The 19,812-nt window shown below is 39.8% G+C and overlaps 1 protein-coding gene across 5 annotated transcripts in view; it reads right to left on the bottom strand.

The window, feature by feature from the left end:
* Positions 1 to 19,812, bottom strand: part of TSPAN9 (tetraspanin 9) — a 169,598-nt gene that overhangs the window by 8,968 nt on the left and 140,818 nt on the right. For all 5 annotated transcript variants that reach the window (XM_030960955.1, XM_030960989.1, XM_030960981.1 and 2 more), the window contains one exon: positions 212 to 403. In XM_030960955.1, coding sequence (XP_030816815.1) covers positions 212 to 403 — 192 coding nt within the window. The remainder of the gene's footprint in view (positions 1 to 211; positions 404 to 19,812) is intronic.

The raw sequence follows: 19,812 nt of genomic DNA, 5'->3' as shown, positions 1-19,812 counted from the left end.
GGCACACAGTAACAAGGACACATTTGCTAATACACCATTGATATCACTGTAACCAAAGCTGTGGGATGTCACACTGCAAGCCTACATAAGATTGAAAGCCAGGGGCAATGTCACAGTGAGCCACAAAGACTATTTCGCTCAGGTCATTCAAATAAAATAATAACAAGGCAACAGCCACTGTTCTTAGTGAAAACGAGTACTGATGTCTTACGCTCAACAGCAGGCACTTGTTTTCCTTGATAGCACCTAGGCAGCCCAGGAAGCCAGTCACCATGATCACTGTGCCAATGGCAATGACTAGGTTGGCAGCTGAAAGTGATGGGAAGCTGGGAGAAAATGTGGCGAAGTTCCCTTGTGACACTGACAGCCAGATGCCCACGCCCAGCAGACCACAGCCACATAACTGCAAAGAGACAAACAAAAGAAAGGTTTCACTGTTAACAGAAATGTCATTGTCTCCTTCCCCCAAAACTCTGAAAAGAAAGAATTTCACAAGCAAGTTCTCAGGTAAATGTTCTGAAGTAATGCTCTCCGTGGCTTGATGTTGAAACAAAGTGAAATTAAATGTTTGTACTTAGACTTGGTCATGTCACCTGTACTCATAATTCTATTGAAAAGCCACTGGATGGCAGAATTCTCTTCTGAGAGACTTAGCACATGAAACCAGGGCTACCCATTGATGTCCCAACAGCAACCCAGTGCAATTTTTCTCTGTGAAAATAAAAAATATTATTTGAACGAATGCTCTGTTGCACTTATTTGTGCAGTCATCTGCAATGTCTCAGAGTATTCAACCCTGTATTGCCCCATCCTACGGGAGGCAAGGAAGTCCTGAAGACATTTACAATCAAAAGCATAATTTCAGTAAATATTTGTCATAAAATGCCCAGTCACAGTACCCACGTTGGGTTTTAGTACAAGTTCTCATAGCTTTAGTGTTGATTGCCAGTGATCACAAAATGTCATCAAAATCAGATGTCTAGACACATTATCTACAGGAGCTCAAGCCCTATGCTCACAGGCATTCCCAAGGGAAGCAGAGTAACAAATTCACTGGGTAACACAGAGGAAACATTCAGGATTCTTGTAAGGAGACTGGGAAGCACCTCTTCTTCCAAAACTCAACACACAAACAGTAACTCCACAGAGTGGCTGGAGAGCTTTGCATCACTAGGTATGGATAAATGTCACAACATCTGTGTCCTATCACAGAGCTGGACACAACTGCAACAGGAGTGTGTGTAGTGGGAGAAAGTCAAACACCAGCTATCCCTATGGAAAGACTGGTACAAAACATACACACATGCATGTGGCAGGGTAGGAGTTTAATCTCTTCCTTCAAACTTGTCCTCTACACTTAATGAGCTTGAATTGATTTCTCATTGCCTTTCATGAGATGTCAGCAAGGTCAGTGCGAACTTGGAGTAGTAAAGAGCGGTGGGGGGATACAAAACAGAAGCCACCTGATCATATTCTGCTGCAGGACCCAATGGACATGGCCACAGGTTCAAACTGTCTGCAGCTCATGGAATCAGCCAACCTACTGCTCCTGCTTTAAATTTCATCTACTCTGTCTTTGAATTGCTGCAGTTTTGGTGCCTCAAGCTTACTCAGGAATCCACACTGTGGTTCAGCTGTTTCCACCATTAGATGAAAACTGCAGGCAGGGGCTGAGAGTTTAATGGTTCAGGAGGTCAGGAACAGCTCTCATCACACAACATTGATTTAAAGTATTAAATGGCATTTCTAAGCTGCCAGGGCTGCCATTGCCATTAGCTGATGGCACTTTAATCAATGACTTCATGACACTCCACGGATGAGTCTGTAAATGTTTCCAAAGAAGCTTCTACCAAAGACCAAAATTGTTCAGTGTAACTTTCCATAAGTTCCTGAATTCACACTTAAAAGGTCATTCACAAATGTGTTCCTTGGACTTTCATACTCTATTAAGTTCAGAAGTCACAGCCTTAGCTCAAGTGTTTTGAAAGAGTGCAATGAATTCTGGAATCATTAGGCCAAAAGCAATAGATCACTGCAGATAAACAAGGCAGTGGTAAGAGCAAGCTCAGGGAAAAAAGCTTACAGAGGAAGGACAAGCAGAGGACAAAAAGGAGTACATATGATTAATACAAAGCCCAGCCCATAAAGAATGACACCTCAGAATCCAACAACAATTATGAGATCGTAGCAAAAGAAATAGAAGAAAGAAGCCCTAGCCAGCGTCTCTTAACCATTTGAAAAAATCCTGCAGCACAATCCTTGAAAGAGATTTGGTCCAGAAGAGAAAGGTGGCTAGGAGATTACTCCAAAAGGTTCATGTTTATGTTTACTAATAAACAGTCAGAAGCACCTAATTGCTTAAATGAGGGAAGGCAGAGTAACACTGGAAGTTCAGATTACGTAAAACATCATGTGATGGAGGGGCTGTTAAAGATTGATCTATGCAACTGGGATTCTCTAGTGCCAGAAGAGTAAAAAGTCAGAGATTTGATAAAAGACATGACAACCTAAAAACTTCCACAAGGTGGCATCCCATACCAAATAGCGCTAAAAGTTTAAGACAAATTTCATATTTCTTCTCTCCACAGCTCCTCGAATTTTGTGCTTTCTTCTCTGTTTTCCTCTCTGCCATTCTACTGCATAGCAGTACTGCTGAAGCTAAAATTTATGCTTTAAACTTCAGGTCCCATGACAAATGCTTTTTTCACTCGTGCTTCTTTAAAAAATCCCAAATAATTCCACTGACATGGGACTTAATTGCATACAACCATACCAACCAAAGCTGGCTAGGATTCTAGCAATAAAATACCTTTCACTGACATTTTATTCTATACCAGTCTCATGTTTTATACAATGTGAACACTACAAAAATGCTCTGACAAGTATTTATTCTCACAGGATCCACCTCTTTCTGTTCGGAACAACTGAATCCTGGAGTGTGAAAGCAGCAAGAATATATCAAGTCATCTTATTAATTCCCTTTTCACCATATAATTAAATAATATATGCTGCTTGGTATTTAATTGGGTGAGAGTGATGGCACTGACTTTCCTTCCCCAGAGAAATGGTTCAACAGAGTAATAAATTTCACTGGATTTTTCTTCTCAAAAACTGTTGGCTCATTTCCCTCTCATGATTAGAAATCATCATCCTCTAGGCAACCATCAAATCTCTCCTTCCCCTGCTGTTTATGTCACTGCAGAACACTATAATAAAGTCAGCCACTTTTACTTACAGGGCAATTTATCCAAGCTATGGTACACATATTTTGAGCGTAAAAGCAAAAGGAACACCAATGTTCCTCACAGGTTCTCCCACACTTTGAATTCTCTTCACTACCTCAATGTCTATCTATGTTCATCACTGTGTCCAGAAAACAGAAAGCATTCTAGGAAACATTAAGGGTCTCAAATACTTTGAGGGAAATTAGAACTCCAGATAAACTTAGAGAGAAAGAAACCCCAAAACAAGCCTTTCCCTGGCAAGTGCTATCACCAGAACAGGGAAGGAGCTAATTTATTTTATTCCTCATTTTTGAGCATTATGTGAACTAATACAACAATACAAACTTTCACAATAGAGCACCATACCCAAGTTTAGCTGCCTTAATCATAAAAAAGATTCAGGAAGAGTTTACAAGACCCAGGAAAGGACAACACAGATGGTCAAATGTATGCCAAGACTGACATATTGTACAGAAGGAGATTGTGCACAGGATTATCTAGCCTGGGAGGAATTATTAGACAGGATGTGAATGAAATGTTCACAACTCTAGAGGTCAGTCAGAAAACCCAACCGCCAGTGTCTCAGTCCTTTCCAATAATAGGAACAAGGGGAATATTAGCAAGCATTTGTAGCACATTTTGCTTCACACAACTGAGAAGTAAATTCATTAATTATGCCACAAGAATCAAGCATTGTGCCCACAATTGTCCATAAGGGCTAGATAATTTTTTATATTGGTAATAGCATTTGTGGTTTCTTAGCATGTACACAAATAATGACATTTCGTGCTTCTCAGAGTAAGATCAGGTGTGCAGAATCCAGCAAAACTACCAAGCGGCCAGAAGCTGGGGTAAATAAGGGGTAGGAAATGCCATTCTGGTAATGTTTTTAATTGAATAATATTGATAGACTTGCCCTTGAAGTCACTGAACAGCATCAGAAAAAGGAAACTGATAAGGAAGGCACTACCAAGAGGAAAAGGGATAAGGTCATGTTCTTGTTGACTTTTGCAGTTATTCCATCCCATGCAAAGAATGTTTGATGGAAAAGCTGCACAAATAGGCGTGTGAGAGAGAAAGAGTTTGTTCTTGACATCAGATCTTCTAGTGCTGCTTAAACACCAGGAGAGCTCTTAACACACTTGGAATAGAACAGAGACATTTAGAAACTAAATAATGAGAGACAACCACAAGGGACAAAAAGAAGCAAGTGTCTCAGTTTCTACTCCACCTCGAATAACACGCCCATGGCCATCTGTGGCCCAGTTACAGAGAGCAGAAAGCTCCCCACCTTCCTCTGTGCTGTGTTAAAACAGGAGATCTTGCCTGAAGCAAAAACGATACAATGAAAAATACACGCTACACTTTTATATATGGCCCCATAAAATGGCAAAAAGCACTGGAGGTTTGTTACAAGGAAATACTGACAGCATGATTGCAAAAAAAAGTGTCAGAGCTGGGAATTGATTTTAGGACAACTGCAGTGACAAAAAAAGACACTCCGAATTAGGTTCCGACGGCCTTTATAAAGCAGCAAAGTCTTCTCACTCTGATCCTGGGGTTTGGGGGTTTTTCTGTGTTTTGGGAGGTTTTTGAGTATTTTCCCCTCTCCTTCATTTATGGTATCTTAATGTATTACAGATCAGAATAACTGCTCTGGGAGGAGGCAGGGGTGAGAACTACATGGTTTCCACCACTTCAAAACACACTCCAGAACAGAGATAAGCTTTCTGCAAATTCACGTTTTGGATGCCAATTGCCAACTCTGGATTTGGGTGGTTAAACCATCTCTGGAAAGGGCTGGTGTTTAAAGGAGATTTTCAGGTAAGATTAGATAAATTTTCCTGCACTGTCTAGATAATCCACAGGATTAATCAAAACTGGGACTTAACAGCTGACAATCTCAGAGGTCTCTTGCAAAGCAAGATCATCTTCTAAATACGATCTAAAGTACTGCAAGGACACCAAAACCTGAGAAGTTCTTCAGCCATATACTAGAAAATGAGAGTATGGAAGTAGGTGAACATACTCAAATAAAACCTACTTAGTGCTACTGCCAGAGCAATGTGGCAGATTTAAACTCCTCTACAACATTCCTATGAACTGAGCATTGATGGAAGACAAGGGAATCATTTTGATATCTTCTTTGAGTCTAGTTCTGTAACAGCTGTACCAACAGCCTGTGTGTAATAGAAGGTACAGAGCTGGAATTTGTGCAAATGCTGAGTTTCCTTAATCCATCTGCCAGAGAAAGCATTTATTATCTTCCTAGAGTCACTCCCCCAAGCAGTACTCCTGGGATGGTACTGACAAACTCAAGTGAGGCATCAGCAACTGTGATCTTCTGTGGGGCAAGCAGAGGGAGAGCTATCCTGAGGAGCATTAAATTCTGACACTTTTATCAGTCTGTGTTTTCGAAATGTGTAAATATGCACCCAGAAGCCTTAAGCTTTGGCCTGGACGCTGTTCCCTGATCACGCTGGAGTCTTCAGTAAAGGATGTGTTCTGTAAAAGGAAGTTGTAAGACCTGGGTTTGCTTGGTTTGTCAAGGACAGCTTAAACTTCTCGTTATTCAGTTGAAGGGCAGCTCCGGTACTTCAGGCTGCACTTTAGGAGAAACTTTCACTGAGAAATTAGTACAGCACTGGAAGAAGTTACCAAAAAGGTGTCAAAACCTCCAGTCACAGAGGTTTTCAATGCTTTGCTACCGGCAGTCATGGTTGACCTGAGCTAGCACTAGCAGCAGCACCACTTGGTATGACTTGAGGAGATTCCTGTCAAGCAACATTTCTATGATTTTATAATTTCCTCAGCTACCATGTTATTCCTAATTTGTGAAAAATACAAAACCGTGTCATTTCTAATGAACACATGAAATCTCTTTCCTGTGGAAGCCCTATGGGGAGAGCTCTCTTGCCATGCTGGGGAATCAGCACACTTGTGTGTGTGTGTCTCCAATGCCTGCACATTTTATGGCAGGGAGTTGCCATTTTGTTTACATTTAACAAACACCACTGCTCTGTGATTGGCTGAACACAGTTGTAAAATGGACTGTGGTAAATAGGTATGATTCGTGCTTATAAAATTGAAAGAGTAATAAATATGGACACAGTAATCAATATTTAGAAATAATAAAACAGTTAAAAAGTTGAAATGCCAAAAAAGAAAAGTGAGAGGAGGGGCTCTACACCCCTTTCCTGCAGATGTTCAGGATAGAAGGAAATAGCAAGAGATAATGGTTACCAAAATTAACAAAAAGAAGGAGAAAACCTGGTTGGGTCCCAGGAAGATGCTAATTATAAGAGATTTATTGCTTTGATGCTAAAATATAGTAGAATGTTAGTTTTGGCTTACATTATATTGGTTTGGTGCGCATGCGTAACCCAAAGGTGAACTAAAGGACAAAAGAGGAAGAGGAGAGGCATTCATCAGGACAACCCCCAAAGACTTATGCGAACACCAAAATGAATGATGGAGCATGCGCCGTAAAGGTGGAGACGAGGGCGGAGACGGAAGAGTGATGAATCGAAAATGGGAGGAGATGATATTGACACCTGGCTTATAAGGAGTGAATCTTCCCTTGGCAAGCTCGTACGTGAGGTGGCCGGGGTCCAAGAGCCCTGCACTCCGTACCCCGCGGTTATCTTTTGCTTATGCGCTATTATCTGAACCAAATTATCCCTTATTTTAATCAAATTATATTGTCAATATATATTCTCTAAATTATTCAATTAAAATTGCTGCTATCTTAAATATTGTTTGGTTTTTTTATGAAGGGATAATTGGGCAAACATAACATGGACAAAACATTCTTTAGTAAGAGCTAATGGAATAAATAATTCAAGTGTAGATACAAACAACAGTAAAGACTGTTTTGTTGTCCCCCACTTTATCAGACTGCAAGACAAGCCCTGACATGTCTGAAGTGAGGGAAGACTTCAAGAAGGTGGAAGGGGAACAAAAGGATGATGGACATAAGACACACTGAGATGTGCCCAAGGGTTACAGACCCTGCCTACTGGGCAAATGCTTTTCATTAATGACCAGGACAATGGGACAGAGTGTTCCCTCAGCAAGTTTGTAGATAAACTCGAGTAGCTGACACAGCAGATGGCAGAGCTGCCCCTCAGAGACCTGGACTGGATGAAGGATCAGGCAGAGAGGACGTCTGAGGAAGTTCAACAAGATGGAATGCAGAGTCCTGCACCTGGGGAGGAATGACCTCATGCACCAGGACACACCAAGGCCTGAGAGGTTTGGAAGCAGCTCTCCAGGGGAGAGCCTGGAGTCCTGGCGGACAGCAAGCTGATCAGAAGCCAGTAATGCAACCTCAAAGCAAAGAAGGCCTACATCACCCAGGGCTGCACTAGGAAGAATGTGTCCGGCAGTTTTGAGTGTTACCCTTTTCCCCTACTCAACACCAGTGAATCCAGCACAACTGGAATGCCGTGTCCAGTTCTGGGCTCCCCAGTAAAAGACAGACATTGGTGAATACCAGGAAGGGAAAGGAGCCTCTTAAGAGGCTGAGAGGGCTGGACTGTTTGTCCTCAAGAAGAGGAAGCTCAGGGGGTTCTTACTAACCTGTATAAATACCTGATAAAAGGCACTGAAGAACAGGGAGCTGCTCTCCTCTTAGGAGTGCTCAGTGACAGGACAAGATGACCACAAAATTCAATGCAAGACTTGCAAGGGGGACCAAACACTGAGGTAATGTTTCCAGAGAGGCTGAGGAGCTTTCATCTGTGGAGATATTCCAAACCTAACTAGACACTCCACAGTCTGTCTGTAGACTAGAGAGTATCTACAGTCTCTGTTCTAGCTGACTCTGCTCAAGCAATGGACAGCAGATGATATGACCTCAACATGTCCCTTCCCACATCTTCCATTATTCTGTTAGGAGATAAGCTCTCCGATATCAATTAATAGCTTTATTCCAGGGGTATTCTCAACTATGCACACATACCCATCCTTTCCCCCCCTTGCCCCAGTACGCAGTGTCCTCCTGAACAGGTAAGGAGCAAACACACTCAATTTTTCACAGTTTGCGTCCAAGACAAGCACAGCCCTGATTTTCTAATGATTGCCATTAATAATTTGGGGATAAGCACTTCATTCATGAAATTCCTAGGTGATAAATTGTCAGTATTTTAAACTACGTGTGGAGAAATGTAGTGGTAGAAAGGAAACAAAGGATTAATTTAAAGGAACATAACCTGTAGAATGATATTCCCAAATACAGACTTCCTGCAAAATGATTTGGGAAAAACTGATGTAAAAAAGCAGTGTCAAAACAAACAAGGCATTACTTTGGACTGTAGTAGTTCTTCTCCCAGAACTTCACAGCTATTTTGAGTGGCATGCACAAAGCAAAAATCAACAAAATTCTCTCTGCGTGCAGCTGTGAAATGTCAGATTTAGTTGTGCCGATGTCAGAATTATCATCTTTTTGTGCCTAAGTCACAATGCCCAAAGTGCAGCAGACAAAAAAGACTGAACATTTGAAGAAGATTCAGAGATGATGTATAAAGAAGGATTAAAATGTGTATGACGTAGTTAAGTGATGGTTAAACTCAGAGGACATGAAGGAGAATGGAGGCAGAACTTCAAAACTACTATTAGAAAAAAAAAATTAAACATTATACATCAAATACCAAAACTCCTGAAATCAGAAGGACTGGCAGGGCCCTAACCACTTATTTGCTGTATGGAAAAACATCAAAGACAAAAGAGAGTTCAAAAAGTCAAAGACAACATATATAAAATCCAAAGAATAACTAATCTAGAAGAAGGAATTATGCAGTCACTCCACAGAGGAGAAATGACAGGAAGGATATTTAACAAAAAAATTTATAAAGGCTGTACAATTTTTAAAGGCTATATAATTCATAGTGCCCAAAAAGGACTTGTGGTTCCTACAGAAACACCAACCTTATGCACACATTAGAATGTGCAGTTACACTGTCCCTGATAACAGACTGACAATAATAGCTCATTTAAAATATAGTAACAAAGCATTATACATAATCTTCACATTAAACCATTTTCTCATTAGTAAGCATGGGGATAAGAGCTGAAAAATTCTCTAAGCAATTCACCATAATGAATGAGAATTCATCAGCCTAACAAAGCACTTCTGAGCATTAAGCCCTATTCCTAAACACACATAACTGAAAAGATATCTTTCTGAAATGCAAAGTTTGGGGATTAAACACAGTCTCTCTTTAATTCCTGCAAATGACCCTATCTACAGACTTCAAACTGAAAACAGGCAGCAAATTACAATGCTGTCTCTTAATGCACCACTTTTTGAAGCGGCTTGACAGGAGATGTAAGTTTAGGGCTTTTCACTATGTAATAACATTAATTACAAAATTGAAATCTGCAATTATTTTAAAATTACTTTATTTATTTTATTTTCCTATTTATTTCCATTAGATGTAATTTCACTTGAAATGAAAATCCAATCTGAACACAAGCTGGACAGAGAGATCTCCTGAATTCATTGCTCCACAGAAACATCCAGATCTGAGTGAGAGTGCAAAAACAAATGTGTGTTGGTATTTCATCCCATTAGACCCACAGAACAGAGAGGGAGCTGAATTTTACTCTCCCAGTTATTAGAAAAAATTGAAGAATATTTACCTGCAATTACTAATCCCTCAATAAGCACAACAAAGTAAAAGATTTGTACGTGTTAGCAACCATGATTTGGCTAATAGATTTGATTTGCCTCATTATTAAAATATCTTTCCAAAATAATTTGATTCACTAGCACTCAAAACTTTGAAAGCTAGAAGGAAACTTTTCAACAATTTTCATAGATGTCAACAGGAAGAGACAGTTTTAGCAAGATAGTTTTCAGAGTAACAAACAGTCCAATTCCAGTATACAAACACCCCAAGGGAAATGCATCAAAAAAGACCGGAAATCATATTTTATTCTGTTGAGAGTAGAGAGAAAAACAAATGTAATCATGATCAGTTGAGTTCCCTCAGTGCTCTAGTTTTTGAGCAACTGCATTAAAGCCTTCTTAAAACAGAACTATGTGGCTGTTTAAAACTATATGCTAAATTCATTTGTTCTATATTTGCACAAATGCAGGGGCATGCACCTGCAGTACTTTCTTCTGAGATGGAAGCCCCTATTACTTATTCACAGACACTTTCTGCCCAGCAAGGAGCACAGTCAGATTCTGGTCAATCCATCAAACACACATTTGCAATGCTTAGCACCCACTGGCATAACTCTATGGAATCTAGGCACCTCTGCTGGTCACATGTTGTTAATCTATCTCCTTTTTCTGAGCCAATTCTCCTGAAGCCGCTTTATCCGCTTTGTTTATTTTAACCACAGCTGCTTAATTCTACTATATCTCTTAATACCAAATAAAAGCAGCAGGAAACCACCCCACCCCCAGGAAAAAATAAAAATCAGATGTTTGAAGGACTTGTGGTGAGGCAACAGTCAGTAATCCTCATCCAAATCTGTGTAACATGACTGAGGACTTCTCCAGCCCCAAAGAAGTTACTGTGACTTAACATACTCTCTCAAAGATATACTACAAGCCGCAACCAAAACCACCGTGCATCTCAAACACTTTGTTCTCCATCTGCTCAAAAAGGGCTTACACTACATTCTGCAAATCCACTTGTATCCTTCTCTTTCAGCTGTTGGAGGCACATACGAGAAAAGATGCAAGGGATCAGTGTGAAGAAACTATCTCCAGAAGTTATGTGTAAACCAGTTCACTGTGTATGTGTGAAGTAAGCCTGGTAATTGTTGGACTATAAGCATTTTACTCTTGGTCAATTTGCATGTTAAAACAGCACAAAACTCTGGGGGATGCACTTCCCTCTTTAAGTCACAACATCTGGCATCACTGACAACTGACAAAGGAGTAAAACTATCTGCCAATTTTACTTATTTCACATCAGATTGTAGCACGGCTTCCAGTTCCTAATAACCTTGCATTGCTTAAGCTGTCAACAGAACAAGCACTGCAATACTCAAATAAAACAGACAACAGAAGTGAAGTTAGGCAACAAGTTCTCTGCCCTCTGCAAAGTGAAGTTGAATTTTGTAATAGCAATGATAATAAATAGCAATAATAAATAAATAGGGAAATAGCAATGATAATAAAGGATAAACAGTTTTGCTCAGCACTCATTAGGAAAAAAAAATCACTAAGTCTATTAGATCAACCAGAGAAAAATAGTATTCCAACTAATTCAGGGTAGATTTACTACTTCTTTGGTAATACTTAAAGCTTTTCTATCTCTTTCTATTAATAGGTTCTGTTTTGAAGCTACTACCGGGAAAATAACATCTCCCACTGGACTGGGAACACCTCCTACTTATTGTTAAATACTCTGTCAAGAGGTATTAAATTAGAAATATTTTATGTGTTATCCATCCATTGCCTGAGTCATCACTATCTCATTGCTTTCAAAGATGTAAAAATCCTCAGGCAAGTGAAACTTTTCACCTGCAGGTTGCTGGAAATACTACAAGGCTGAGCCTCATTCTCTTCAGAGACCAACAAGGGTAGACATTATAAAGGGGCCAGATCAGACAAATAAAAAGGGGTAGGAGAGCAGCCACGTGCTACAGTGAGAAGAGTGAGAAGCATCAGTGTAGGCAGATGACTCGTCAGTTAACTGAATCTCACTTTTCCCTCCCATCCAGAGAGCTGTCTTAGGGAAATGAAGAACAGGCCATCACACTGGCTGAAGAAGAAACATAAATATTCAGTAAGAAAATTCAGCCAGCTACAGATTTAACAAATGCCTTTGCTATCCCAAAACAAACATGGGACAGTGGCATTAGACCACTTAAATACCGATGCATGCTGCAAACTGTCTTTGAGTCGTGCATCACTTCCAAGAAAGCAAATTTTAAAAGCTTTCACTGACTCGTCTGGAAGAAGACTGAGGAATACTTATTGTGGAAGCAAGGAAAAAATAAGGAAATGTTCCAATTCATATCTAGAATATTTTAACAATATGTTCATGCCAAACTCACTACAAGAAGAAGGAACCTGCAGAGATACAGATGTCGGAATGGTTGAGTAAAAGGAGTACTGAGGTCAGGTCTGATCCTGCTTTGTGTTGATTAACCTCCATAGTCCAGCTACTACCAGGGTGAGAAAGAGACGGGGCTGTTTCATCACTATTATGGTATTTTTTTTTTTCATATACCATGATGAAACAATCTTGGTATCAGAAGAGTTAGGAAAGAAGCCACTGTTGCCAGATAGGAGCTGGGATGTTATCTTGGCATCTGAAATGCTGGAAAATTAGACCGGGACAAAATGATGTCTAGCAACCATCTGTAAATATCTCTGTAAACAGTTCTGGCAATTACTGTACCAAACAAATGAGTATTCATGGTGTTTATTTATTTAGTCTTCTGACAAGCACTGCTAATAAAACAGACAGCACAATTTGTGATGCAGTGATTTCAAAAGAATTAGAAGGAGGTAAACCTAAACATCATCCTAGAAAAAGTGAGGGAAAGCAACTAGAACAAATAAGGAAGACAAACAAGGCCATATGCAAAGCGGAAGATAAGCTGTATCTCTTTTTTCCACTGAGGAGGAAGCCAGACTGAGGAGGAATTGGGTTAGCAAAGAAAAATCCAAGGCCATAAGGATTCACAACTAGCAAAATAACTTCATACACTATCGGGAGGGGGTTCTGCAAGCAGTACATGTGACAAGGACACCTGATGTCCCTGATGTCCAGAGAAGAGAGCAAGGAGTCACAGGCTTATCTGTAGTTTAGGTTGTCTTTTCCCTACCACATGTCCAGTCTGCTAATATGACCAGCGGATGAAATATTTCAGGTGGCAGACATTCTGTATTGACTGTGCCTTTAACAATCTAACTGAACCTGATGTGAAGCAGAGAAAATTGCATCCCACGGAGTCCAGTTGCACTTTGCACTTTTGTCTTTCCAAAGACAAAAGCAATCAATATAAATGTACAGGAAATTGCTGGACCTTAGCAGAATTTACATTTTCAAAAATATCCAAAGAGTATCTTAAATGAAATTAACTTGCTGTACAATCTGTAAAGTTACAGATCTTGATTTAAACTGTAACACATAAAATAATTTGGTTTCTGTAAGTTCTGTTCAGACCATATGTTCTCATTTTTGGGGCTGGATAAGGTTCACAAAAAACACTACCAGAAGTAAGGAAGACTAAGTGAGAGTGGTGCTGGCTCACCCTTCCCTCTCTTTTCAGTGAGCCAACACTGATTTTCTGACAGCATTCCATGTGAACACGCTGACAAGACTGCAGTGGTCACAGCTGGGAGGAACTGGAATTACAGAAGACAGTTCCATCCCACTGCTCATGGGATGGACAGATCTGGCAGATCTGTCCGTATCCATTTCCGCACAGATCAGAACAGGTACAGAGTTTTTGCACCAGCCAAACTGAGAAGAGTAAATGCATTTTATTTTGCAAGTCAAATAAAATTCAGCAATCAACAGAGCAGGTGATTGCCAGATCAGCAGCAGTAGCATATAACAATTTGCCCTAACTTTTATGTTGACAAGCGTTACAAAGTGTACTCGATGCTTTCTTGCTACCAGACACAGCAGCAAGTAAATTAATGAGTGTTAACTACGTTGAGAGAAATATATCCTCAATAACTCATACTCACTTGACTGCAGCTTTGCACTCAGAATTATTTTGTTTTACTTCATGCTTTTACCTAAAAACACAGCTGACTGCAGTTTAAAAAACCCTTTCAACAATCAATGAAGATAACAAACTTCATTACAAAATGCTTCAGGATAAGATTAGAAAAACTTTAGCCACAACATCACATAGGACATCTCCCAGGCTCTTACCTCTGCTCTGCTGCTTTCAAATATGGGAAAGCCAAAATAAATGTACAAAACAGCAAAAACAAAAGGCAAAAGCCCAATTTCATGATCACATTTTACTCAAGTACTGCTAACAACACACAGATACTAGCAACAGCATCACTATTTGAGAAAAATCATTATCTAACTGCATCATATGCACACAGAAAAAGAAAAGCAGTATTCAAATTCTGTAAGGAACAAAAATCTGTGCCCACAAACTTCATCTGGGTATGATGCAGTGAGATTACTCTTAAGGGCTCAAGTATTTTGTGCCAACACCAAATCAATACAATAGTTCCTATGTGTGATTCTTTCCACGTGCAGAAGAAAACTCCAGCAGTTCCTCAGACTGATTTATCCATTTTAGTTTACAGGAGGGAAATATGTCCTCAACAACTCATACTCACTCGACTGTGGCCTATAAAAAGCAAATGACTTTGCCACAGAAGACGTAATGAAATGTGGATTCCCTCAGATTTGTGACTTATGATTGGCATCTCAGCTTTCTGATCCACTGAGAACTAACCTCCATTAATGCTTGTCCTCTTAGAGGGCATGTAGAACAATTTGCTCAAGTGTGGATTCTCTGGCATCTAGTAAAGCTGGAGAGTTTATTCTGCAGGCTTTCTCTAAAGATCTGTATCCCCCACCCAATCACATCTTCAGTTTTATTTCTGTCCCTGAAGAATTCATTAAAATGTAAATTACGTTCTACTGAAAAAAACATAAGACTGTTAATGGAATTTCATCCATTGCATTATGCAGATATCCAAAATAGACAACCACTTTGAGTGGTATGATATACAGTGAAAGTTATCCCCAAAGGTCATCTCTAGATGCACTAGGTTTGATTTTTTCTTATCCCAGGTGACATTTGTTTGTGGTTTGGACACATGCTTGATTAAAAAACTTAACAGATAGAAGGAATTAAATCCTTAAAATATGGCCTAAAAATACCTCCCATTTCCCTACCTCTAATTCTTTATTCACAAGTTAACTGCCCCTAAGCACTTTTTCCTTCCATCTCTGTAGGTCATCTGTAAGTAATTTATCAAGAAAAAAAAATTAGGTACAGAGTAGGCTGTTCTTTTAGAAAGCCTAGGCCATACTCTCCAGTAATCTCTGACTTGTCTGTCTCTAAGACCAAGCTACCAGACACTTATTCTGGTATCAGAAATACTTAATGATTAACCAGTAAGAACCAGTAAGAAGAAAAACAACAAAATACAGTCACAGACAATGAATGACCCCCCTATTTCAAATCTATTTATTCCAACTTTGTTATGAAAAAAAAATTAACTGGTAAGCCCAACTGCAATGTTACACTACTTCAGTTTTCACCAAAGTCAACTGCAAGCTATGCATTAGTCGGCAAGCTATGCATGTATTCTGTAGCTATGGGATTATCTATATTCACACCTGCTAATGGCAAATATGTCTTCATATTTTCAAACTCTAATAATGAAACTAAAATGAAACTATCTGGTTACAAAAATTTTATCCATGATGGAGAGAAATACACGTGTTTTCAGGTTATTCCTCATCAAAAGCCTAACTTCCCTGAAGATTAATTTCTACATTTATGGTAGTATTACTTTTGAGTGGTAACTGACTCAAGGACTAAACCCAAAGGTATAAACAAACTTCTGTAAGAAGTCTCACTCCACTGCATGGAAACCTTCAGCAATTTACACAGGAGACCTCAATTCAAGTCCCTACTGTTGGCAAAACAGTTAGAATTTCCTTATCCTATAATTTTATGTATTTCCTAAGGCACTTTAAAGTCTCATCATCCTGGGCTGCCTATATAAATATGCACACTTTCAGAAAAAGACTCATGGCAGTGAGAAGTGGTGCTCATTTTGGATATACACCATGTGAGTAACAGCATCCTACACAGCCCACAAGCAGAGACAGGGGTCATTCACACACACAAGTTTTGTTGTCTCAAAAGTTGTGGCATAAAACTGCAAAGCTGTATTGCCAAACATGGATCAGGTGGAACTAGAATTGGAACATACCCTGCTTCAGAATGCATGATGACTTGGATCATTGGAAGTACCTATATTCCACCTGCATTCCATACGTTTACAAGTAACACGTAAACGTATCTCTATCATGGAGATAGAAATAAAACCTAGTTCAGTTCTAACGGGATGAGATTTTGTGTAAAAAATGTATAAATTGCATCTGGAGTCTCATAACCATCTTTTCATTTTTCTCCATCAATCTGGATACTATATATAAATTAGCCATTAATGAGAACAAAGATTAAGCATTGTGGCTTAAGTGAGTCAAAAGCCTTCTATTATTTCTGAAATACAAGATTCCCCATATAGAAGATTAGAAAATAACACTTCTATACCCTACAGAGGTATCTTCTTACTCTAATTAAAACATCCTTATGAGGAAAAGCAAACAATTGAAGCACTAGAATAAATCAGGGAAAAACTTGGGAATAAAAAGAGAATACACAGAGTACAAAATAGAAACAACATTTCCATCTTATTATCCCACATATTGCACTTTTTTGTGATTTTTCCCCCCCTGTTTGTATGGTACTTTTGTAGTGTCTACAAACTTCAAGCACAGAATGCCTCAAGAGGTAAGCTATACCTATTTTTAGTTATGCCAGTTACCTTCATGAGCTTGGGAATCAAAGGACCACTCCTCACTAAGAATAATTTCTGAGTGGCAGTCTTTCACTCCCTGAATTTTCCTGATGCTTCTCTTCTCAGTGACAATTTGTCCCCATGGCTAAACTAATGTTCAACCCTAGTTATTGAAAGCCATTCAAGCAAGCGAATTCTTTAATACTAATGATGGTTTTGCTGGCTTTATAAGGACAGATACATGCAAGCCATGTGGATGGCTGAGACCCATGGAGCCATGAAAAGTCTAAAAAGTCTAAAATAGAGAAAATAGAAATACAGGCTCCTAAATCCATACGTGGATATCTTTGTGAGTTTAAAGGAAAGAACACTCTTCATCTTTTTTTTTTTTCATTTTTCTTCAGAAAAATCCAAACTATTTCAGGTTTGAAATTATTCTAAGCCTGAACCCATCATCACCATTTTCCCTCTGATGTGTATTTTTTCTCAGAATGATGTTTCTTCTCTATGAAGCCAGTGGGAATGCATGGCTGTACACAGTCTCCAAAAACAGTTAAGTCTTTTTCCCAGAAGAGCTGAGTTTACTGCTGTGAAGGATGTATGCTTGTCTTTACTGGCTGCCACAGGATACCTCAGTGTGCATGTAACAGGACTACTGGATTCTCTGGAAGGTGACAATTCATAACACCCACTATGTGGAAATGTGTTTGTTTATACAGCTCTACATGACAACAGATGATGGAGCTGTCAACATCAGTTTGAATACTTGATGTCTTACAGTAGATAACCTTCTATGCTTTTAGTGATTGACTTGCATAGCAACAATTCAGCTGTCCAGAAATGGCAACTTCCAAAGTCAGAGGTCTGCTGATGTTCAGCTTCTTACAATTTTGTCCCTGGTCTTCCTTTCAAGCCTGGTATACCTGAAATGTCCTTTCCCACATGGGTTTGCCAAGTCATCAGTCTTTATGCATTAAAGCCCATCTGGAGGGACCTTGAGTTGTGCTGAGACTGCTCATTTACTATATTTAGACCTGAGAATTATCTGCGATTATGCGCAGACAACATACTCAAAATGGCACAAAGATGAATCACAGAATCACAGACCAGTTGAGGTTGGAAGGGACCTCTGAAGGTCATTTGGACCAACCCTGCTGCTCAAACAGGGCCACCTAGAATCAGTTGCCCAGGACCATGTCCGGGTGGCTATTGAATACCTTCAATGACATAGAATCCACAACTTCTTCGGGCAACCTGTTTGCCCTCACAGTAAAATAAGTGTTTCCTGATGCTCAGGTCGTGCCCATTGCCTCTTGTACTGTTACAGGTCACCACTGAAAAAAAACTTGGCTTGGTTTTCTTTACACCCTTCTGTCAAGTATTTGCACACATTACTTAGATCCCCCTCTTCTCCAGGCTGAACAGTCCTGGCTCAGTCAGCCTTCCCTCACAGGAGAGATACTTCATCACCTTAGTGGCCCATTGACTTATTCCATTATGTCCATGTCTCTCTGGTACTGGGAAGCCCAGAACGCCAGCTGTGGCTTCACCAGTGCTGAATGAAGGCGAAGGGTCACCTTTCCCTAACCTGCTTTGAACACTCCTAGTGTTGGCCTTCTTTGCAGCAAGGACACAAAAAGTCTGGTATCCACCAGAATTCCCAAGTCCTTTTCTGCCAAGCTGCTTTCCAGCCAGGTGGCCCCAGCACATAGTGGTGCATGGGGTTGCTCCTCCCCAGTTTGTATCTTCCCTTGTTGAACTTCATGAGTTTCCTGTTAGCCCATGAAAACCAGCTCCACATCATGTTTATATTTTGTTTAAAGCAGAAGGAACTCACCTGAAACTAAACTGGGCCTCTCCGTAGCCAAAAACTGTGAGATGCTACATTTTGAGCTAAACAGTAAGAGCTACCAAAAAGGCTCTAAGCAACTTGTTCTTCCTGCAAGGGCACACCAAGATAGGTCTGTCACTCATATGCCACTACTTTAATAGTTTATGTAGCCCATGAAGTGTTTGCAGTCTGGCAAGCATAGGAAAGAAGAGTTGCCAGGAGCCACATGTGAAAGCATAAGCAACACATAACATCTCCAAATCTGTAAGAGTGGCAGCATTTAAACAAACAGAAAAAAGCAGTTCTACTTATATCAGAGGAATGTATCATCAAACACATTTGCTGGGACTGGTTAGCTTCTTACAGAGTCAAGGTATCCTGTTCTCACATGTGAATCTTGAGTTTCATTTACCAGGTCTGTAGAATTCATCATAAAGCTCCAGTTGCTGACTGTAAATCTGTGCAGTGAAATCTGCCTGCATTGTGATGCTTGTCATGATAAAATCATTCTGGGGTAATTTTCTTATATGATATCTCAGTACTGACTTGCCTTACATAAGGTATCTGACTGGCAAATAAAGGTAATCCTAAACTGCAGGCTATAGATTTCAATACAAATATGGGTTACATGAACACATTGACTAAAATAATCTCCCAGCAGAGAGACAGCCACAGGATTTTGACCTTTCCAGTCTCTATCCAAAAAGCTTTCAAAAAATACTTCCCATTTCACAAGTAGAAATAGCCTTTGCTTTAGCTGGAATACCCAAAAAGGCAGTCCTTGCTCACCTATCTTCCTATATGCTTCCATCTTTTTTACCACATGCATCAAAGAGAAGCTCAAGTGCCTTCTGATATTGTTGCCATTGTGAAATATATGCAGCAAGACCCTAAAGTCAGGAAAGATGAATCTAACTCCCAAAATGTCTTCATATGTGCTGACATGTTTCTCCAATTATCCCCTGACTTCAGACACACTACAAGAATACAGAACCCTGTGTAGTGATTGCTTTGCTGCTCCCAATGCATGCCTGACTGAGGCTTGAGCCCTATGCCTTGCCCTCTTGGGCTCCTAGCTCATTTCTATAGAAATTAGATTACACTTGAACACACCTCTTAGCTACAAAATGGAAGGCAATAAAAAAAAAAAGTGCTAGATTGTGACTAGCCCTCTACTCCTGCATAGAGTCAGAGAGAATTTTTTCTCAAGCTACCTGATATTGACGTTTACTGTTTGCATTTGCAGAGTTCAAGAAAAAGTGATCCCT

Source organism: Camarhynchus parvulus, chromosome 1 (genome assembly GCF_901933205.1).
Source record: "Camarhynchus parvulus chromosome 1, STF_HiC, whole genome shotgun sequence".
Classification (NCBI taxonomy): Eukaryota; Metazoa; Chordata; class Aves; order Passeriformes; family Thraupidae; genus Camarhynchus; species Camarhynchus parvulus.
This window is presented reverse-complemented; position numbering and strand designations above follow the sequence as displayed.